At 42.2% G+C, this 23,455-nt stretch overlaps 1 protein-coding gene across 14 annotated transcripts in view; it reads right to left on the bottom strand.

Moving 5' to 3' along the window:
• Window positions 1-4,009: 4,009 nt before the first annotated feature.
• TRPM3 (transient receptor potential cation channel subfamily M member 3) overlaps window positions 4,010-23,455 on the bottom strand; it is a 797,133-nt gene continuing 777,687 nt past the window's right edge. For 12 of the 14 annotated variants that reach the window (XM_060153439.1, XM_060153443.1, XM_060153441.1 and 9 more), the window contains 4 exons: window positions 18,538-18,688; window positions 18,218-18,417; window positions 16,130-16,262; window positions 4,477-6,143 (listed from right to left, as the gene is read on the bottom strand). In XM_060153439.1, coding sequence (XP_060009422.1) covers window positions 4,691-6,143; window positions 16,130-16,262; window positions 18,218-18,417; window positions 18,538-18,688 — 1,937 coding nt within the window. In that variant the 3' untranslated portion in view covers window positions 4,477-4,690. Of the gene's footprint in view, window positions 4,197-4,476; window positions 6,144-16,129; window positions 16,263-18,217; window positions 18,418-18,537; window positions 18,689-23,455 lie in introns of those variants that run through there. The other 2 variants (XM_060153448.1, XM_060153449.1) reach the window with 1 other exon arrangement.

Raw genomic sequence — 23,455 nt, 5'->3', positions numbered from 1 at the left:
TGGTTAATACTTTAGTCCATATTATTTGTTCAGAGCTTAAAAAAATAATAAAAAATCCTTGGTTGCTTTTTTGTTTTTAATTAAAAAAACTGGACATAATCCCCAAACAGTGTAAGAAGCCCGACATTTTGAGTGAGTTCCTAAGTGGTTTAAGTGTCACAGCAGGCAACAGTAAAATGTTAAGTGCCTTTAAAAAGTCAAAAGAAATGCATAAAGCAGTGCATGCATTTTGTTGCCACAAAATTAAGACTGGATTTGGAGCGGGATTATTTCATTTAAGTCACATTACTATTATTAAAGAATAGTGAGCTATAATGCAATATCTAGAACAAGGATATAACCACCTACACACTAGCATCACTTTATCTAGAAACAAACATATCAGTGTTACTACATGAACATATTTATAAAATACTGTACACTGCTTCCACGTTGGGTTAGCAGATGTAAACAAACACCTAATTCAACTGGAGCTTAAAATACTATTTTCAGTTCATTTGTCATACAGTCTTTTGTATAACATGCCAGTTTGTCTTTCACAGAATCACAACTTGCCTACCACAGCTCACAGGGCTGGTTAGAAGATGCACATCAGCTTATACAAATATTTTACAGTGGTCTACGGGAATGTGGAAAACATAAAGCAGATCAGGAACAAAAGTGCCCATTTCACGAGGATGCTAAATAACATGGAATTGGGAACATCATTAATCCTTGCAACATGTGCTTCTTTATTGAATGTTACAGATTTGTAAATGATTATAAAGCTGTCCTGTAACGTTCATTAATACAACCACATGCTACAACTATGCTGAGTTAAACACGGGTTACATATATGTTTACATGTGTTTTATAATACAGCATTGCCCCACACACATTGAATGGTATAGCCTATAGATATAGCATGATCGATGACTGGATAATATTTATTATCATTACAGAAGTTAAACAGCCTAAACATTCAGAAAGATTAGACTGTACAGCCTCAGAAACTAGAATAAATGTGCTATCCAGTTATCTACCATATTATCATCTATAGAAACCATCTTTTAGAATACATTTGAAACATTCAGAAGAAACACATTTTGTGTTCTTGCAAGTACATTTTCCTCATTCGATTATTCTGATATATATTTTTTAAAGGGGGAACTTTCAAAGTGCTATATAATATCCTAGACCTGGAAGCTTAGACTTAAAAAAAAATCCAGTTCTGTAAAGTGCTGCATTCTGACCCCTAATACACCTTCTGGCTGGAGAAATACTCAAACTAGTCACGGCATTACACTCAAGCTTTCCAGCTTCACTGAAATCCATTAAGGAGGGGGTTTCTAAGTATAAGTATAAAGTATGTTGGTTAATCAGGAATTTCCATGGTCATTTTCATTAAACATCCTTACTTTTTTTCTTTTTCAAAAGGACTGAGTAATTTAGAACAAATCATGACATATAGTAGTATACAAAAATTGGCACCTTAGAAGCACATGATTAAACCAAAACTATTTACTTCCTTGAGCGCTCTATGACTTTATTTACATTCCTCAATAACTTGCTGCTCACGGGCTGCTTAATTCACAGAGACAGGTAATTAACGTCCCCTCGATCAGGGACATGGTGAAATAAATGAGCTGGACACAAGCTGACTGTACAAGGCCACAGAATCAATGCCACATCGGTGTGCAGAACACCCAGAAATGGAAAGAAATGGATGGAAACATAATACACATGTAAGTGCACAGGAAAGAAATGGCTCATGAAAGTTACACAGGTTGTGTTTAAAGTCACTTAAATTTGGCTTATATATTTCACACACTTCACAAAAGATGTAAGAACTTCATTTTCATGCACAACAAAAGGACCAGGTAGTCACAAGGTCAGGGCTGTTAAATACTTTGTTTCCCAGGTTCTGCTCGGTTCTCTCCAGAAATCACGATGAATGGAAACACTAATGCTCATAATTTCTTTCCCCTACTTTCAATCTGGTCCAGAATGAGGCCCTGGAGGTGCTGTGATATCCTGCTCTGTGGTCAAAGAATAACGATTTCACCTCCTTCTTAGATTCCTCTACAGATTTAGAGAGGCTTCTGGCTTTGTAAATGTGCTCCATACGTAAAACCATCAAAGTGTTAGGATGTAAGTACATCAAACTAGCAAAAGCTAATCTAAGGAACAAAAATAACAAAATCTTGGTTCAAACTCTGGTGCTGAGACTTGGCCTTCCCGAGAGTCACCGAGGAATGGTCTTGAAATGTCAAGTGCCTATTACAACTGCGTTGATTATGAACAAACATCGTTCCTCCTCCTCATTATCAATCAATATGGAACCAGGGGTGCATGAACCCTTTAAGGTATATTGCAACTTTGCATGTATGTACATTTTTTTCTGGGAAGCGGGCCCAGAGGTTTCATTAGATCCTCATAGAGATTCGTGACTCAAGGAAGTTTAAGGGCAACTGATCTATTCTCAAATGTGTGTTCGCTGAGGGGGAAATAGCCAATATGGAGTTCAATAAAAATTTAAGTGTTTCTAGAGCAATTATATATGAGGGACTCTGGTGACTTATTTCTTATTCACTTAAATCCAAGGAGTGAAGAAGGAATTCTTTAATTCTTTGTATGTGGCCACATCATTATCTCTACAACTGAAAAGCTTGTTCAGAAGGTTTTGGGTTTTGTTTAAATATTTAAAGGCTAGAGATTTTGTCCATGTACTTACTTGATTTCACATAATGAGACAATTTGGAGTTCATAACTACAGAGAAACAAAAGAGCCAGGTATTATTTGGGGTCAGAGACATTAAGTCCTTTTCTTTAAAGATCTTTGTTCGCTTTGAAATCAGTGATCCAAATAGGAATCCGAAGATTTCTTTATCCCACTTTAAATCCAGATTCGGATCTAGAAACGTATGCCTATATTCTCGAGTCCATAATACTATCTGGCTTAGACTGGCTTGTCTATTCTGATTGTACTTGGCATAATCGCTTTGTGTAGGAGAAACCAGACTAAATGAGACGTCATGACAGCAAGTGCTTCCGCACAAAAAGGGGCAGAGGGAAGGTAGTGAGTCATGTTCTAGTTTGGTACAAGGAAAAGCTGAGGTCATAGGGATTTAAAAAATTCATAATTTCAACATCTGTCAAAATTTAACATAATGAACTCTTTCAATGGAACTCCTTGGATATTAAAAAATCCTGGTTATATCTCAAGGTGATAGAAAAGTCCAAGCCTTTTAAGAAAGCTCTATATGTCTGTTTATATACTATATATTAACATGTCTCCCTGGGTAAATGCATATATATGTATATAAGCAGCATATACTACAGAACTCTTTACATGTTTATTTGTTTTCTATTTTAGTCTACTGTATCTTTTTTATAACTCTGTGTATAAGAAAAATATTCATGGTATGCGTGCAACTGATGGCTTGGGTTGATACCAAACTCCCAGTCAATTTTAAGGTTATTTATGGTTTTGAAACTTCCTTAAAAAGTGCTTTGGAACATCCCATAAAAAAGATACCAGCCCTTGAAAAACTCCAATTAAATTTACGCTGAGCTCAGATTAAATGGCAAAACTCTAGGTATGAAAATATCTACATGTAACCAGATATTCATATACAAAATGCTCGCGTGATGAGTGGTGCGGAAAATTGGCAGTTACATCCTGGAGACGTTCAGAAGACATGGTAGACTCATACAAATGATGAAGGTCACACAGCAGCATCACACATGACATGGATGGTGAGAAGATAACAGTATCCCATATGGCAGTTTTAGGTGAGTTCTGCCTACTATTTTTTTAAGTTCACTATTACATATTCAGTGAGTGGCTTCACTGATGACAGGTGAGATACAAAATAAATTAAAAAATATAAAATTATTTAATTACATTCATCCTGAGCTTGCTTGACTATACTTGAATGCCCACTGTTTATAATAAACCACTTGACATCTGTTTTTAACATCAATTCTTCTTTCATTTTGATTGCAATACAAAAAGGCATTTCTTTTCCCTTTATTTTCTTCAAAAAAGATAAAAGTTGTGGCACCAGAAACGAATATATAAGAGACAGGTGAACTATGACTGTTACCTTGTTTTTTCTTTATAATGATCAATTACAGAAGTGTTGGCATGAGAAGGATGTGGGACGTTAGGTAGAACTGCTTGCTGCCGGCTTATACTGAATAAAAAGGATGCTCTTCATCAGTCACCAGTGATGGAGCCAATGTGAAAAGAAAACAGAATTGAAAGTTTAGAATATCTCATTTGTATGCTGGCTGTTCTATTTTATTTTTGCAATTTAGCCCTGCATCCTAAAACTCTCGATAACGGTCAGAAATGGAAAGATGACTCCTGGCACGGACAGTGCTTGAAGCCCCATTCATTCCCAGAACTCATGGCTTTCTGAAGTGACTAGTGATACACATTCATCTCAACCCTTCTTCTCCCTCTTTCCCCTCCCTGCCCATCAAGTGTGAACATGACTTAAATCCCATGTTTGGCACTGGGCCAGAACAAATGCTTTCTTGATCTCTGCCCAGAAGTCACCTTTGAATTAACACCTCCCAAAGCAATATTTGTTTTGCTCAGCTAAGAATAAAGCAGATAAGTTTCAAGAAACGGGAACAGGTGAATTTGGGGGAGACTTTTAGGGCTGGATTCTTGAGCCTCCTGCAAAGCTTACTGGGAGGTTTAGTTGTGTTTGCTTTCAAAGCTGTGGAAAGCGGAGGTTCTGGAGAGTCTCCTCATGGACAGACTGTCCCCTCGGCCCTCTGGCTTGGAGGACTTACTCCTCTGGAAGGGATTTCTCGGGCTTGCTGCGTTCCGCTGCCTGTCGAGCTTGTCACTGATGGAGAAGCTCTTCCTGGTGTGTGCATATGGCACACCTGGCTCCTCTGCTGAGTAGCTGCTGGCACGCTCTAGCTTGGGAACTGTGATGTTGTTGGACAGGGTTCTGTCTGAATTATCACCCTCCTGGGGGCGTACTGCAATGGCGGCTCTCCGGCCCTTGGCCTCATTCTCCTCACTGTCAGAGCTGGGGTGACTCAGTTCTGCTTCTCGTTCGGGATGGCAGCATGATGAGTCCTCCACTTTTCCTCCGAGATCTCCTGGGAAGGTGGCTCTGTCAGCAATCACTTGAGGGGCATTGACACACCTTGTGTCAATACAGTCTGTAATACTTGTGTATTCTGCTGTTTTCACAGGCACCCCAATGTTGGCATAATAGCTCCTCAAAGGAGAAAACATAAAGCTGTGAGATTTCACGATGGGGGCCTCTTCTAGAAAGAAGGGGGTGGTGGCTAGGTAGCGGCTACTTTTGGAACGCTCGATGGTGTGGTACATTGGAGGGTCAGTGTCCCACAGGTTTTGGCATTCCGGGTGGTGGGTATAGTCTGAAGAAAAAGATTTAGTGTCCATGGAGGTGATGTCCTCGAAATCAGTGTTCCGGCTTGGAGGTCCGTCTGTGGGTGCAAGAGTTGCATAGGCACTACTTGAAGGAGCTGTGGAAGATACTGGAGCCGAAAAGCTTGGCTCTCCCAGCCCAAGGATGTTCATGGAATTGTCCAGAGGGTCTATATCACAGTGGAGCTCATCCATGGCAGAGACATAGATGTCTATACATGAAGACGGTCTCCTGGAATCAGGAACAATGGCCAAGGTGTTTGCAGGGGCTGCAGGAACTTTGGATTCTTTTGCTACAGAGTGGGAACTAGTGGCCCGGTGTAGGCTCAGGGACCTTTCTTTAAAAAGACTCTCCAACTTTTCTATCCCACCTTTGTCTTTCATACTGACTGAATAGAAAGAATGGCTTCGCACACGGGGCATTAGGGTTGGAGAAGTTGGGGACAAGGTCTCCTCACCTGCAGGATCTATACTCTCTTGGAGCTTGAACGTGTTCCCCTCCTGGCTGTTGAAGCTGCTCTGGCGGACAATGTAGGCTGCGTCTGTGCAGTCTGAGGAGGTCCGCGAGCGGATTTTGTTGGACTCGGCCCGCTCCAGACCCGTCAGGCGCTCCAGGGCTGTAGCCATGCGCCCGATGAGGTCCTCGAGCTGCGCCAGCCGGATGTCCACGGTCTGGAGCGAGGCCCTCATGCAGTGTTCCCTCTCGTTGACTTCCTCCAGCCGCATGGACATGTTCTCCACCCTGGGAGGGAAAAGAGAGCCAGAGTCAGTTGGGGCTGGCTTCTCTGCAGGAGGCTGGAGAGCACAGAGGGGATCAGAGTTGCACCCAGACTCGGTGCCCTCGCTGTCCCACTGGAGGGAAACTAAGGGGGTGGGGACGAGAGGATGGCAGTGACCCTGTCACTGAGAATCACAGAATCTCCACCTTCTAGAGCTGGAAGAGGCTTTAGAGATTATTGAATCCAGCTGTTTTTAGCTACTAAACCCCTTTTCCCTCAGTGAAAATTAATGCTCAATCCTGATAAATAAACACCAAAGTTGAGTAGTTCTTCTTCAAGTAAAGTGGGCCGAAGCCCCACCTTTTCCCACCCTCCTGGCTTCGCTGTGGCTTGGGGCAGGGTTCAATGACCTAAATAAGTATTAGGGTGTTGGCTTATCAGTCACCAACAAAATGAGAATGTTACATTTGGATAACTTTACCCAGACTTTTGTAGTAGAATTGCAGAATGTAGCTATTCTTACTGCAGTGTACATTTAAATTTGTATTCTATGGACTGGGATTATGTTTATTTTGCGTTTATATAATAATCTTTTGTTGTTGTTGTTGTTATTCAAAACAATCCTTTTAGAATGTAGTGCCTCCAAAGGAACTGATATAGTACTGTCACTGGGTCACCTGGAGCTGATCTAATTTAACCGAATCCTTTCATTAATAAAGGAAAATCAAATATCAAGAAATTCAGCCAAGATTACACAGAGTAATTTATGGTAAATTACTCTGGAGTGGCTATCAATAAATAAATAGTCCTACTCCTCTGTCTCTGTCTCTCTGGGTAGTTGATCACAGATGCTTTATATTACAGTTATTTCTCCAGGTCTTGACCCTCCCCACTGGAAATTCTTAGGTGTGTGACCTGTCTCATATTCCTGTTCCCATTTCTGTGTTGCCAGCCCAATACATGCCAGGTGTCAATAAAGGTTCACTGAGTCAATCACCGTGATGAACTTGATTTCAACTGTCCAATAGGTTGCCTGGCCATTTATTTATAAAGACAGAGACCACACATTTAAAATAAAATTGTACCATATTTTCACCTGCTCAGATTAACTTGGAAGGGACAAACCAAAGCCAAGTTTTGGTTTGAGCTCAAACTTTCACTTTTAGATGCCCAAAGGCAAATCTTTTAGAGAATCTAAATAAGATCCATTCACAACTTTTTTGGGGAGCATAAAGATACTTTTCCAATACTTCCAATATGCACAGCTAATCACTGACTGCTGACCCTTAAAAGGAACATGGCTGCATGCTTTACGAAGAGCGGTGGGCATCAGAGCTGGGTCCCTCCAGCTGGTGTAGTGGTGGTAGTGATGGCGATGGTGGGTTGACAGTAGCAGTGCCTCTATCAGAGAAGACTGTACATTTCAGTGCCAGAATGAAATGTGAGGCATGTGGTCCCCCTCGCTGAGGAACCTGAGGCCTTTTAAAAGCCTCCTCCTCTGCTGCTGCAGCCTTGGGGCCCATTTCTGCCTCTCTTAGCAACAACCTCCCAACTCACTCTACCTACTCTGCTCTTTTACCTCTCAGCTTCCCTTCACTGGTCCAAGGTTCTGGACTGCTCTCGAGAGCCCTGCTTTGGGAACATTTTTTTCTTTTGCTCCTTCCTGCTGCTCCACAGCCAATCCAGAGCCTCCCGGGGTCCAGGCACACTCTGCCATCATGTCCAGGTGTATTTCCAGCAGACTTATAAATCGAGCAATTCTGTGTCTGGCAAACACAATGCTATTCATCCAGCTAACACAGATGATTCAGAAGGAAAATTCAACTTTCCTCTGTTTCACTTTGTTTTGTGGTATAAACATAGCCTGAGAAACAAATTACTTACAATAATAACTTTGTGTGTCTTACAGACTTACAATTCACTTCTTCACCATCTAGCCTATGGAGTTTTCAAGTATTACAATTTCATTTTGTTTTGTAATTCAATAAGCTTTGCGTAAGTGGACAAAAATACTTCTTCATTAAAGTCAGGAGAAGGACAGATGGTACATTTCTATAGAATGAGGAGTTTTGTTTGGCATACCCTAGGTACTGGGTCCACCTAGCTTTTTAGTGTTGGCAGAGTAACAAAAGGCAGTATAGTTTTCTTCCTCCCTTTCCTGCCCTTTCCTGGAGCCTGGTGTATACAAGATCGGTATGGAAAGAGATAAAGATGCTCTCTGAGCATAAATGCATGCAATCATTAGTCTGAGCATGGTGAGCTATCTCCCTGCACTGTGGGGACCCTCCCCTCCCTGCATCCCACCTCGCTTTAGCCCCAAGATCCAATACTGCAGAGAAAACTAGCAGGTGAGAGGCCAAGCTAAGGCACCAAGAGGCAATTGAAGACTAAGGCCTTGGTTGTGGGGAATAAACGGAACCCAGAAACTAAGGAGCCCAAGAGGATGGGAGGAAGAGAGGGGAGGTACAAGGAGTAAGAGGGTCGTCCAGGAAAGCAAGGAGGTGCCCAGTGGAGCCTCAAGAGCAAAGATAAAGAAGCATGGCTCCAGGGGATGGAAGTAGGGGAGGAAAGCCTGCTAGAACAGGGCCAAGGAGCTATTCTTCACCAAATCTTAATTCTCCTGTGGGCTCTGAGGTGCTTTGGAATGTAAGATTTGAATTTAAAAAAAGAAAAAAAAAAAAGGACTGTTTGATCCATTTCCTTTCAGAATTCTAGATGTGTTTAACCACCTAATTATATCATCAATTAGAGCACGGATATAACTGATAGGGGTTTAATGTAGGAGTTATAAAAGAATAAACGTTCCCAGAGTCAAGTTTACATATGCTTGTTCCATAAATAGAGTACTTCTCTTAATCTTTAAAAAAGAATTCTTGAAAAGTTATTTGCAAATGGGCACGCATCACAGATAAAAATAGGTCTGAGGAACAAACCAAGAGTTTCGAGTCATGATTGCAGTTTCTAGGAGCTGACTCTGGTCAAATAAATCAGGAGATAAAATGGAGATAAGAATTATAAGAACTTAAGGATCAATAAGAATTCTTAAGGAGATAGATATGGGAAGTGACTAAGTAAGAAAAGAAAAAGGAACTGTGGAAAGGAAGATGTTGTATGAAGGAACACTTTATTTTTCTTTCTTTCTTTCAAATCTCCAGACCTTGCATGGCTTATTTCAGAATAACTCACAAGGCAATCACAATAGGGACCCAGCAGAACCCTGGAAAGATGTGAGGTGGCTCCTGTTCCGGGGAGGCCAAGAAAGTGACAGCCAGAAGCCCATTAGAGAGGACACAATAGGCTGGTGAAACAAACAAACAAACAAAAACCAGGTAGTAAAACAACCAGCCTCTAACAGCCAATGTGATAAGGAAAAGGGCATTCAAAAGAAGATTCTGGTGGCACAGAAAACTTCAACTTCAATATGTAATTTCTTAAGGATTATTGTATTACCTTCCAGAAATTCATCTTCTTTTCTGATAACCTCAAAATGTAGTTAAAGGAAATATGGTAAAAGGAAAAAGAGAACTGGCAGACCATGCCTGCTCTAAATTTCAAATAGTCCCTGGAGTGCCAGCAGTAGAATGGGTGTAGGATGAAGAGCAAAAACAACCCCAGAACGCACGAGCCCAATTGTGGGGACTCTTGCGGGGGGGGGGGCAGGGAGGGTATACTGACACAGGTTTTCAGATCAAAGGCAACGATGCAGAGCAGCTAAAGCGAACTCTTGCTTATCCACAGGCTTATCCACCTAATTTGTGAATTATTTAAGTGCTTTAGGCTTATCCACCTAATTTGTGAATTGTTTAAGTCCTTTAGGGTCACCTACCCTTCCCTTTGGGCCAGTTATCCTTCTCACTAACTCTGGAACCAAAAAAAGGGAGAAGAGTTTAAACTTGGTTCTATCAATGGAGATATCAAAGATCAGTTTTAGAAAAGGTCATGGTGGCAAGTAGGTGAAGTTCATTTTTTTTGGCTTACATTATTTTTTGGATTATTTATAAATTTCATATATCCTAAGTTATTCCTCTCTCTTTGTTATGAAAAATTATAAGTTGTATATGCTATTAATAGTCATTGTCTAATACGTTTTAGATCCAGGTGAAGTGAAAAAAGGGCATTGAGCCCATTGGTTTGGGAAAGATAATGTTAGATTAAAAGATGACAGCAAGGAATAATGTATATCCCAGTTGCTCCAATTGTTACTGTCAAGGAGAAAATTCAAACTGAAACTTCTGACAGGTGCGGCCCTGCGGGTGGGTGATGGTGAGGATAAACTGGAAGCTCTAAGTTAGGGGTCTGAGAATCAAATGCCTATAGAAGGGGAGATCAAGTGAGTAGGTGAAGCAGGCAAGGCGTAAGAGAACAGAGTCAAGGAGTCTGTGTCAGCAGAGAGCACACGCAGTCCAAAGGCATTTGGAGTGAATTTTAACAATCATTGCAAGCTCAACACAACAGCCCTCTGTGGGCAGATGCTGCCCATGAGCAACCAGTTTGCAAATTCTGCTTTAAATGAGTTAAAGGAACCAGAAAAGAACTTCCATCTCTGATCAACAGAAAATGTACGTGACCCTTAAAAACCAAAGGGAAGTAAAAAGAAATGCCAGGGACTTCCCTGGTGGTGCAGTGGTTAAGAATCCACCTGCCAATTCAGGGGACATGGGTTCGAGCCCTGGTCTGGGAAGATCCCACATGCCGTGGAGCAACTAAGCCCGTGGGCCACAACTACTGAGACCGTGTTCTACAACTACTGAAGCCTGTGTGCCTAGAGCCCATGCTCCATAACAAGAGAAGCCACTGCAATGAGAAACCTGCAAACTGCAACGAAGAGTAGACCCCTGCTCATAGCAACTAGAGAAAGCCCGCGTGCAGCAACGAAGACCCAACGTAGCCAAAATAAACAAATTAATTAAAAAAAAAGAAAAGAAATTCCAGGAGACTGCAGATAGGAAATGTTTTTTCCTGACATTCAACATTCCTGGATTCTAGGAATTATGGGAGTTTGACATCAATTGTAGGCAGCATTACTGAATGGCTTAGTCGTAGGTAATTAAGCAGATGGTATCTTTTGAGTACTTTAAAGAGACAGGATTAGTTAACACACAACTACATGGGCTCAATGTTAATCTTGTCTCTCTTTTGATAGTCTAGACTAATAGAGAGACACAGATGTATAATACTTTTGACGAAGTACATTGTGATTTTGGCAGGGAGGTTGACACACTGGAGTGACTAGAGAAATATGGACACCTGGCTGGCTGATTAACCGATGGGCCGATGTCATGAAGAGAGGTAGTTTTTGGAGTCATGCAATATCTTAGTTCTGTCTTGGTTCACCTGATCTGTGCTGGTGACATTTTGGTGGATTATGTTGAAGGCATAGTAGGTATGCTTATCAAGCAAACAATGATATAAAAAGAATAGGATGAAAAATTAATAGACTGATGATAAAATCAGGATCCAAAATTGTCCTTAAAATGCGAGAATAATCAGCCAAAGGGGGAACAACTTAAAGAAAAATTTCACAGCGATGAATGTTAAGTCTTGATTTTAGGTTAAAAACAAACATTTCACAAGAAGAGGTTTGAGGATATTTGAATTAGCTCACGTGAAAAAGCCCTGGTTTTAATTAACTGTAGTCGCACTCTGAACCAAAGACGTGACTTGGCTGCTATGATTGTAATGCAATCTCATAGCAAATAAAATGTATGGATCAAACAATAACTACCAGTTACTGAAAGCATAATATCTCATATATGCTATCTCAATAACTTTTAAGATTCTACAGTTAGGTATTAATACTTCATTTTACAGATGGGGACATAGGTTCAGAGGAGTTAAGTAACTTGTTCAAGATCACACAGCTAGTTACTGCAGAATTAGTATTAAAATCTTTCCATTATACTGTGTTCTTTCTCTTGTAACATGAAAAGAACTGCTTGTTCTATTGTACTCTATGATTATTAGCCTAGCATATAGTAGATGACAAAAACAGTAAATGAATGAATAAAGGAATTGAATCTAGGCTCTAACTAAAACACAGAATTAAGTTCCATTTAGAGACCACATTTAAAGGGTGACGTTGACAATTTAAAGTGCATACTGAGAAAGTGAGCAGGGTAGTGGGAGACCTGCTGTATGCATGGTAAGTGGTTAAAAGATCTTGGGATATTTAGTTTAGAAAAGACAAAGCAAAGTGGGGAGATGATAGTGATCTTCACCTATGTAAAGTACTTTCTCAGAGAGAAATGAATTTAATTTTTTTCTGTATTTATTCATAAGGCTGGTATCTAAGGCAATTTCTCCTCTTTCTAGGAGGTGCTCAAATAGAGGCTGAGTGTAACGACTATGCATTCTTTCAAAGCAAAGTCCTTATATCCCCACCCCAATCCAGGCCCTGCTCAGTACCTGCTTATCAAAGTGCTGTTGGTCAGGTGTGGGGGAGAAACACTGCTTTGGGTACAAGTAATCTGTATTCACTGACCTCCCGAACTTATTCTGAATGTAAGGTGCCGAATTTTGTATGTTCCACAGTGAATAATTTTGCACCGTCCTCTCCTACTTTAACCTTTATCTTGTCCATCGTATTCTATTCGTGGTCCCCAAAGTGTGGTCCAGAACCAGCATCAGCATCACCTGGGAACTTGTTAGAAATGCAAATTCTCAGGCCCCACCTTAGACATAGTGAATCAGAAACCCGGAGTGGGGACGGATGCCCAGCAACCTATGTAGTAACAAGCCTTCCAGATGATTTTCAGGCCTTCTAAAGTTTGACAACACTGAGTTAGATGTTTCTGGTTGTTCCTGCCTTGGGTGTACACTGGAACTCAATGAGACTGTGGTTTTTGAGGACAGGGCCCTGCCTTATTGTCTGGTATACAGTAAAGATCCAGTATGCATGTACTGAAACAGAACTGAACTAGTTAAAGGATGATGAGCACAGAATTTGATGGAACAAACTCCAAGGATTGGTTATCTTCAGCCAATAGTCAAAAAATCCTCAGAAAAGAAGCCAGTCACCAATGTTGCTTAATAGTTTAGAAATTTGGTTATTTTAATATAATTATCACCAGCTAGATATTGTCCCAAATAAGTGAGGGCACTGGTTACAATCAATTAGCTCATTACATTCTGGAACTGTATTGCTTTAGATACATCATGGTCATTGCTATATAAAAATGGGAAAGTCGGGCTTCCTTGGTGGCACAGTGGTTGAGAGTCCGCCTGCTGATGCAGGGGACACAGGTTCGTGTCCCAGTCCTGGAAGATCCCACACGCTGTGGAGCGGCTGGGCCCGTGAGCCATGGCCGCTGAGCCTGCGCGTCCGGAGCCTGTGCTCCGCAACAGGAGAGGCCATAACAGTGAGAGGCCCGCGTACCACAAAAAAAAAAAAAAAAAAAAAAAGGGAAAGTCAAGGATTTTTCAGGATCAAGTTCCTCCAAGGTGTTAATGATCTCCTGAATATTGTATTGAGCCCTATACATACCATTTGGTGACAAAAATATGATTTAATAATGATCCATTTAAATAGACAATTATGGAAGTATATTTGTATTTCTAAAAAGATTCATGCAAATAGAACATGTATAAATAAATTGTATTTTAAAGGTAGTAGCAGGGGGAGAAGCATGGGGCTCACTATGTGAAAAAACCCTTTTCCCAAGTTTTTAGTAGAGCAAAGAACCAGCTCTTAATTTTTCTGATTTCAAATCTCTGTATTGAGGTTATCTAATATGAAGAGAAAATTATAAAATATTTTATATACTATATAGAATGTGCACAGTTAACTTATGTAAATTTAACATATGTATTCAAATGTGTGTTTATACATATTTATCTATTTATCACTCTCTATGCATCTATCTATCCATCTAGCTAGCTAGCTAATGTACAACAGGACAGGTGATTTCACATGCCACTCCACTTAAGGACATGGCCTAGAGAATGTGTGAGATTGGTAACATGGACCCACTCTTCCCTTGGTTGATTCCCTTATGCACCTCGTGGTGCTTCTATTGTGCTGAGTATAATCCTAGTGTTTAAAGATGTTATTTTCGGGTACAATTACAAATGCAAAACAAACCAAAACTACCACCACCAACAACAAAAGCAAAACCTCAAATAAACACAGACAGAAGCAACAGAAGCAGAATGAGGCCCGGGTTTAAGTTCACTTCTCTGGCACCTGGGCTTGGCCGAGAACTCGTCCTGGTCCTCTAGGCCAGTGTTACTCCAGGAGGTCAGCTAACGCCTGGGACACAGGGAGGGTGCGCCTGCACGCTGTCCTGATTTCTGGGAATTGTTCATCTTGGTCATGCTCTGAAGGGTGGGGCTCTGTAACCACCCACAGAGGAATAGGGCCTTGGGGAAGAAGTCTCCTGGAAGCGTTTGTAGGTGTGGGGTGAGAGCCTCAGTTGGAGGTGCTATAGTTCCTTTATGTTTCCATCCAAAAGGAATTGGTGACAAGGTCACAGTTTACATGCCCTGGTGTCTGTAACTCTCATTCTAGTTCCCCAGAAAGAAAGACGAAGACTTCCTTGCATCTTAACACTCCTTCCCCTACCTTTCTTTCCTCCCAGGTCTGTGGTTTTCTGAATCCAAAAAGCATTTCAAACATATGCTTTGGAAATATGTCTGAGCAATAGACAATGTGTCCACAGGGCACAATTTTCTGGGAACCACATGGCTATATGTCCATTAATAAATAGCTTTTTCAAGGCCTCAGCATGAGAGAGATCTTTAGATTTGCAGCTCCTTCCTCTGTTTACTGGAAAATTGCTTCACACCATATCATCATAAAATGCTCTATTTTGCAATGACAGATGTGTATAAAATCTGTGCATGGCTTTAAACTTTATTAATATTGGCTGAGTACCTATGGATACAATCACTCAATAGCATATGTGTATATACTCACTTATCTAGACTGCATTCTTTAAAGAAATAAAGGGCCAGGGACAGAAAAATGCCATTTGTGTAACTTCTACAGAGCCACTAGAGAAAAATGTATGACATGGGTAAGCAGACAAAATGTCATTTCATGAGAACTAGAGGCAACTGACTCAAATCTTAGAAGTCTGAGTCATATATCATCTGAAGTCATCAGTATATCACCCTTTTCCCATTATTTATAATTTGCTTCTGCCACCTTTATATTGAAAGTGCTTAAAATTTAAAGTTACACTAATGCTTTGTAACACTTGGGGTGTTCTTTAGAAGAGTAGTTCCTAAATGCTGGGTTTTGAGCGCCAGCCTGGAATGAAGTTTGTATTAGTCTACAGCAAAATGGGGAAAATAAGAAAATGTAAGTTCATTTACATAAACTTAGATTTATTAACCTTAAAGGATTCTCTTCTCTTCATTTTGAGATTTTTTTCTTACAGCCCTACTGGTCTACAAAACTATTTGGCCAATGAGATCTAAAATTATATAGTAAGTAAGTAAAAAATCTGCCTTTATTTCTTTGCTTTTATCTTGTTCTATAAGAAGAAAAAACAAAACAATTGAAAAAAAAAAACCCTCAACCATTATTCTATCTAATTCACAAGTCTCTTGCTATTGCTTATTCAGAAGGTATTGGGCACCCATATAAGTCAGGCACTAGGACCGTCCTCACCTTTGGAGAAGATGCTCAGTGATCTACATGAAACACAAACTTGATGGAGAGCCTTGAGTTGGGCTGGGTCTCTCTTGGTTTATGTCTGGGTCAGAACTTTCCAATTTCTGGTCTGAGCCAGCAACTCTTGCCCTGTCCTGGACTCAACAATCTCTAGTGTCCAGGAAGGCGGCTGCTACTGCCTGCTGGAGAAGTCTAGGGTCTATAAGTCTGGGACTTTGATCTATAGACATTTCAGACAACATTCTGTTCTCTCATAAGCTCGATGATTTCTTGGACAATAAAAATAAGCACAACGGGGTCTCTGTTTTTTTGTGGCCCTGCAAACAAAATCAATTGATAAGGCATGCCATGGTATAAAACAACCCCAGGAGGCATGTACCCATGGGAACACACCTTTCTGAAGTCACTCGTATCCTCTCATCATTGGACGAGTTGAATCGGTCATCCTTTTCTCTGAAATATTCCTCTATGCACTGCTCTTCAAAATCATGTACTTTCTTGAGCTCATCATCAGTTATGAAGAGCTCTGTGGAAAAGAAATGAGAGATATGAGGCAGAGAAGTAAAAGCGATGGCACCTGACTTGTGGGTCGAATGACATTCCTAATCTAACTCAAGGTTAGGGAATGGGGCCCAGATTCTTCACTGAGTCTCAAACTAAATCCAAATCTGGTCAGGCAACTTGTGTCACTGTCCTTTCTCTGTGTTAGATTCATTATGGGTCTCTGAAGCTCACCTGAGTATACCTGGTTTACTGCAGAGACCGGTTAGAATTATATATATCATAAGGACAAAAATGTAGCTAAATAAAGGAAAGGGAAGCTATGCAGAGAATGGAGGTTTCTTAAAAATTCAACTTCTGGGCTGAGGAGTGTGGCAGACAGACATTGTTCATTCACCTTACTAAAAGCCCTTTGCAACCCAAGTTCCCTCTTCCCTCTTCCCACTACTGAGACTGGAAAGCCAAATACACATTTCCAGTGTCCGTTCAAGCTAGCAACAACCATGAGACCCAGTTTGGCTCAAGGAACAAAAAAAACCTGCTGCAGGAAAGGGTTGTGTATTGAGAAGAGATTTTGCTTTCCTGATAAACTGTAAGTATGTGGCTGCTTCTTGCTACCTTTTTTCCCCTTCATGCTTCTTTCTGCCCTGAACATGAATGTGACGACTGGAAGTGCAGCAGCTATTTTGCTACCATGAGACAAGACAGTGTGACAAGGAATAGCTGACTTGGGGTCTTTGACTTCAGTGAGTCATTGTTGAGTTCTGGGCTATTTATTTACCTTTTCACTTTTTGTTGTGTGAGAAAAGTAAAACCTTACATATTTGTGTTACTGTTAGTCTGGTTTTCTATTTATAGCTGGTAAAAAAATTCATAACTGATTCAGTGGTAGAAAGAGCCCAGTGGAAATCTGAACCTTTTCTCCCCCTGAGCTTTCTACTTGCCTAAATGGGTGTTTCAAATGGAAATAGAGAATTTTGGAATTCTTAACCCCTCTCCAACTTTCCAATTTTAATGTCTCAAAAGAAGTCAGGCATTGCTGTGTCAGAGAAGCTGTTAAAAGCTTCAGACTTAGAGAAGCAGTTGATTATTAAGTGGCTTTGGTTTCAAACTTCAGTTGCACTAGTGATCACCTGGAGGTAATTCTTGGGCCACAATCCTAGAGGCTCTGGTTCAGTAGATTTAGTGTAGGTGGTCTATCTGACACACTTTGAGAAACCACGGTAGGTTGCTTGTATGGGGGCTGGATTCCCAATGGTTCTTAACTGTGGGTGGTACCCAGGGGATATTTAGGAATCTGCAGGAGCTATTAGTATTCAATGTGTGGAGGCCTGATGTGCTAAATCTCCTGCAATATGTGGAACAATCCTATATAATGAAGAATTATTCCACCCCAATGTCAATCTAATTTCCTTCCAGAAACACTGGGCTAGAAGGTGGTTGGTGGAGGGTCTTTTTTTTTTTTGTCCTTGGAATAATGGAAAGCAGGACTGGTTTCCTCATGAAGCCATATAGGCACAACCCTTAAGGCTTGGGAAATGTTTAAGACCTAAAAACATGATAGATCCAAAAATGACCATGGAAAATCAAACTTAGTCACCTACAACTCAACTCATGTCAGGATGCTTAAATTATATCTACTGCAGCATTGGGAGCATATTAACATGGTTGATATATCTTGTGGTGGGATGTCTGTAAAGTAAGAAGCTTAGAACCTATGAAGGTGTTAAAACAGCCCTGCTGGAGCCTGGTTTTATCTCACTAAGAAAGGTGTGAGGCTAAGAGTGCTCGCTTTAAGCCTCTCCTGTCTCCCTTCCAGCACCATTTCTCATCATGCATACCCTCCCATCCCTCCCAAGTCTTTGGAGCTGTGGGCAGGAAGCAGGAGGACCCTGGTGCCCAATGGTCCTGCACGACCACGCATAGACGTGGTGGGGATTTCTGCTCTGTAGTTGCGGGGGGTTGTCACTCAAAGCTTACTCAGGCCATAGTCCCTTTCATCTGGGTCACTCTCGTGTTTTCTCCATCGGCAACACAGGTGCTGGAATATCATGGTCATGTGGCTGAATATGATCAGAGGTGGGGGCAGAACGGGCCTTTCATGGAAAGTCATGATGAGCTGATACCTCTGAAACTTCCACACTTGGTTGGATATTGATTTTACCTCAAAAAATGTATTGCTGAAATAGAGACCAGAGAGAATAAAGTGAGGAAAACCCCTGCTTTCTGGAGCGTCATGCCCCGCTCCTGCCTCAGTCTCCCTACTCCATTTCAAGGGCTCTGAAGAAGGACCCTCTTACTTAAAGACAGCGATGAGGAGGTTGACCAGCAGGATGTTTGCCACTAGGAGGTAGCAGGCCATGATGGCCGGCACGATCCAGGCTCCTGTCTTGCAGGGAGGCAGTTGGATTATTTTACCATCCTCTCGAGTCTCATTCTGTCCACAGGGAGCTGGAGGAAGCAGCACAGGCAAGATGTCAGAAATCGTGTGGCTCTGTGATAGAAACCACAGACTGAGTTGAAGGAGGGGTTTTTACATGAAGGAAAAATACAGCCATCTCAAAACAAACAGAAAAAGGAATTCCAGAAAAGCCAAAACAAACAAACGAAAGCTTCATGAATATCTCTAGGGGCTGTCTCTGCAGAGGGGAGTTGGTTCTGCCAGTCTCCCAAGTTGTCATCTGACACGAAAGAGGTGGGTGGAGCCCCCTGCTGGCTTGCCGAGTCCCTGGGGCACTTGGTGTCCCCCCCAGGAAGCCTGGTGAAGGCTTTCCCAGGGAGTGCAGAAGGGGCAGAGTCTCACTGCCCCGTCAAGTTACTTTCAAAATGTGCTGTGGAGGCCAGAAGCTGACAGCTGTAAGAGCAGCAGCCTCGAGGGGCTATTGACTGGGAATTAACACGGGGCAGCTGTTAATTGCTTCAAGAAACAACCCAGGGACTCTGAGTTAACGATTTGCTGTCTCAGTGTGGAAGGAACGAAACAGGGCAACACCTTGGGAAGTATTTAGGGGGACTGTTGCTCAGTGCTCCTGATGGATGGCATTTCATGGGGAGGGGCAGTGAGGGGAGATGGGCCAGGACCCTGGAGCCTGTAGCCACCTGCTTTTTTTCCTGCAGCACTTCCATTCCAAAAATGTGCTTCCAGGGCACAGGGAACAAAACCCAACTGCATTGAATAAATGGGCAAATAGAGAAAAATAAAACATCTGACTGCACAGGGGACCATGTGGGGATCTTTAAAAACTGCCAATGCCCAGCTCCACCCAAGTCAATTGACCAGAATCTTTGAGCGTGGCCCCGGCATCAACATTTCTTTCAAAATTTCCCAGGTAATTCTCAGGTGCCACTAACATGAGTCTACTGAACTAGAATTAGTCTAGAAACATTATGTGATTTTTGACATGCTCTGAAGTCCAAAATACATCTTCTCAATTTATGAGGGTTTTAGTAATATCAGGACACCAAGACTCTGTTTTTATAGCCAGAAAAAGATGGCCAAAGTGCTTCCTTTGGACCAGCCTGTAAGATGATCAGGTGTTGATGGACTCAGATGTTCTCAAGGAGCCGGCATCTTTTTTGTTGTTGGCAGCTGTGGCACTATGCACCCAAGACAGCCCTGTGAGAGGTTCTGATCATTTCCTCCTTTGGAAGGAAAACCCAATGATAGAGCCCGCATTGGCTCCAGGATGAAGTCCAAGCTCTGAGGGTAGCTAGCCTGGTGCCACCTCTTGCTACTTCCCACCTCTCCCTCTGAGCACAAACTGGACCAAGTTTCTTGCAGTTCCTAGAACTGTCACGCCCTCTCTTACTTCCTGAATTTTTTTTTTTTTTTTTTTTTTTTTGTGGTACGCGGGCCTCTCACTGCTGTGGCCTCTCCCGTTGCGGAGCACGGGCTCCGGACACGCAGGCTCAGTGGCCATGGCTCACGGGCCCAGCCGCTCCGCAGCATGTGGGATCTTCCCGGACCGGGGCACAACTCGTGTCCCTTGCATCGGCAGGCGGACTCTCAACCACTGCGCCACCAGGGAAGCCCTATTTCCTGATTTTGAGCCATGCTTCTTCTTTCGCTTCCCAAAGGCCCCCTGACACCTTGCTCCCCCCACTCCCATGCTTCACCTGGATGAATCCTATTCACTTTTCAGTGCTTACTTAGCTTTCAGCTAAATTTCTGCTCCTTTCCAGCTGGGACTGGGATAGGTATTGACAAAGATCCTCTGCTTGACCAAACTCCACTCAGGCAGGCTCTTCTGAGCTCTTTTGTGGCCTCAACTTGTGGACTTCCATGCTTGTCTCTGCATTAGTCCAATTTTAGCAAGAATCCTGCTAAGTACGTTTAGCCAGAATCCCCATCCTCAATTTCTAATCACCATCGATATCTAATCAGTTTCCTCATTCTCCACCATCCTCCATCTGAAGTATGATCACACTGGTCTGTCTTCAGTAAGAATCCATTATGTCAGGTAAGCAAGAACCCCCCTTACTCCTGATGTTTCCTCTTAGTGAACTTCCATCCACTGACCCACACCCAGCTCATGGCTATAAATTTCCTTTTTTTTTAATTTCTTCACTCAGAGTCGAGCCCAATCTCTCTCTCCTATTACAGAACACCACCGCAGTAGCCCCCCTTGAACAAAGTCTTCCTTACCATTTTTACCAAATGTCATGAATAATTTTTCTTTAACAAATAATCTTTTCTTTAGTAATTTTGTCTTCCATATAATCCCAGAACTCCGTTTGCTTGGCCCTTTGGGGGGTTTCTCAGCACTGTATCACTGCTGCCAATTTACTGGGCTCTGTGTCCTACATAAGATTTCCAGTGGTAACATGTCTCTTCATGGTTTCCAATTACCTGGCTCAGTGCATACACACAGCACAGCCACACATCTCCACACATGAAAACTGTTGAGTGAATAAAGGTCATTAAACACAGTTTGGTTGTTGAGCACTAACATTCCCCACAGCTCTGTAAGCCTACTCATGATGGACAGTTCTAGCTCTAAGCAGTTGCTGGCTCCTTTCTTAGGTTCTTCCCAGAAATCCTGCCCTTGGTCTGGCAAGAAGGCTTCTCAGGCTCAACCAGATACCTGGGTCTCTGACGCCCACTTGGCTGCAGGCCTCATGGAATGGCTCACTTTGCTTTTCTCTCCTCATGAAGCTTGCCCGGCCACCCTACCCCCTTCCTCCTGACTTGACCTCCCTTGGGGTTGTCACTCCTGTGCTGCCCTTTTCTTTGGTTCCTGCTCAGATCTCTATGGGGAAGCCGACAAAGAGCAGGAGAAAGAACTGCTTGGGGTAGGGTACAAAGCGCACACAGTTCTTACAGGTGTGATCCCTGATTTCCATTTAATGATGTCATTCTGAGATTTCTCTTTACATTCTGGGAGAACGTAAAATAAACTTGTGTGGCGCAGAGCTCATCCAGCTTTTGACCCCGTATTTAGTGAAGATGCAGACACTTCCTCCACTAGAGAAGAAACCTTCTTCTAGCCTAGAGAAAAACCCAGGGAGAATAGTAGGTGCTCGCTAGTTTCAAGTGGCCGGTGCGCACTTCCATGGGTCTTCAGATAGTGTCATTAACATGTCTCTAGATCTCTGCTTTATTCCCCTACTAGTTGGAAAATTGGACCAACTCATTACCTTTATACAAGATTTAATGTCATCACGATTGGCTCTGGGAACTCTCTGCCAATTCTTTGGGTATTAATTTATTCCACCTTCCCCCACCTTTTTTTCATCCTGCCTTTATAGAAGTAGTATTACTTTAGTGGTTAGGAACATGCATTATAATCCGGCAGACCTGGGTTCAAATCCCAATGCCACCATTTTCAAATGATGCGACATTAGCTTACTCCATGAATTTCAGCCTCCTCATCTGTAAAATGGGGTAGTAATAGTATATATGGGGGGGAGAATGTCAAAATCATTAAATGAGAATGCATGGAAAGCACTTGGCTCAGTATCTAGCATACAGCACTTAATTAACATTAGTTGATGTCATGACTGGTATTGTTATTTTGTAATTAATAGACTTGAAGCGTCTCAAGGTTAGGGACTATGTCTTATTCCTCTTTACTTTACAATCACTAAGCAGAGCACTTATTCTACAAACATTCATTGAGTGGTTATAATATGCTGGGTACGGGAGATGCTGGGGATTAAAGAGACAGTCCCTGTTGCTAAGGAACTCACAGTTTAGTAGGGGGCACAGAAAGGGAATAGAACATTGCATTTAACGGGTGACGTGAGCTCTGCTGGGGGCTCTGAAGAAGCACAGCAGAACTGCTGCAGTCCTTCTAGCCTCGGTCACACTGAGCAGGCTGGTACTCAGGATTAGCCTTGAGGACTACCATCTAGACTCTACAGCAACACGTGCAGTATAAGTGAATTAGATGACCCTTGTGATAATGAAAATAAAAATGAACCAGTAAGAAACAGCCTTCATTTGGTAATATCAGCAAAGAGGCAGTGAACATTATATGCAGCAGTTAGTGCAAAACATTGCTTTGTAATGGCTCCTAGTCGTGTCCTTGCTCAGAGCATTTATCTGCACTAGAAAGTGCTATGACTCAAACTTACAGATGTCTACCCCTGATGAAGATGAACTGGGTGCCTTAAAGCCCTGACAAGCAGATTTGGGGATAAGTTATCTGTTATAACTTATATAAGTTATAGTACCAACCAGTATCTGGGGGTTCATATTCCCAGGGAAATACTCCAGGGCACACAAACCCAAGATGGCCCACGGGTGGATGTTTAGGAACGTGTGGGCTGGTGGCTGCCATTGCGCCTCCTCCTTCCCTGCTTTGGAACCTGACACGAGTGGTTTTTCTCCCAACCCTCTTGCAAGGAGTAAATGCACAGTCACTACCACCCTCATACCAAGTGACATGTTGTCACCTCCCTCTTTGTTGATGACAGTCAGTGCAGGGTGCCTCTGGTGGATGTTTGGTGGTTCCACCTGCCTAGTATATACATTTCCCCTTCCTCTGCTAAGAGCATCCTGGTTTCCCTTTGTGGAGCTATTCCTCCCTACTCTCAGTCCATGAAGTTTGGGTGAAATGAGCTGCATGCAGTTCCATATTGAGGAAATTAATCAGTGTATTTTATCTCCTGATTGCAGTGATTAGTTCAGGGATGGACATGTGATCCTAGCCTGACCAATCAGAGCCAATGAGCATAAACCTTGGGACTTTTGCTAGAACTTGTATTAAAGAGAAG

Source organism: Lagenorhynchus albirostris, chromosome 7 (genome assembly GCF_949774975.1).
Source record: "Lagenorhynchus albirostris chromosome 7, mLagAlb1.1, whole genome shotgun sequence".
Classification (NCBI taxonomy): domain Eukaryota; kingdom Metazoa; phylum Chordata; class Mammalia; order Artiodactyla; family Delphinidae; genus Lagenorhynchus; species Lagenorhynchus albirostris.
Note: the sequence above shows the minus strand (reverse complement) of the source record. Positions and strands in the feature narration are given on the sequence as shown.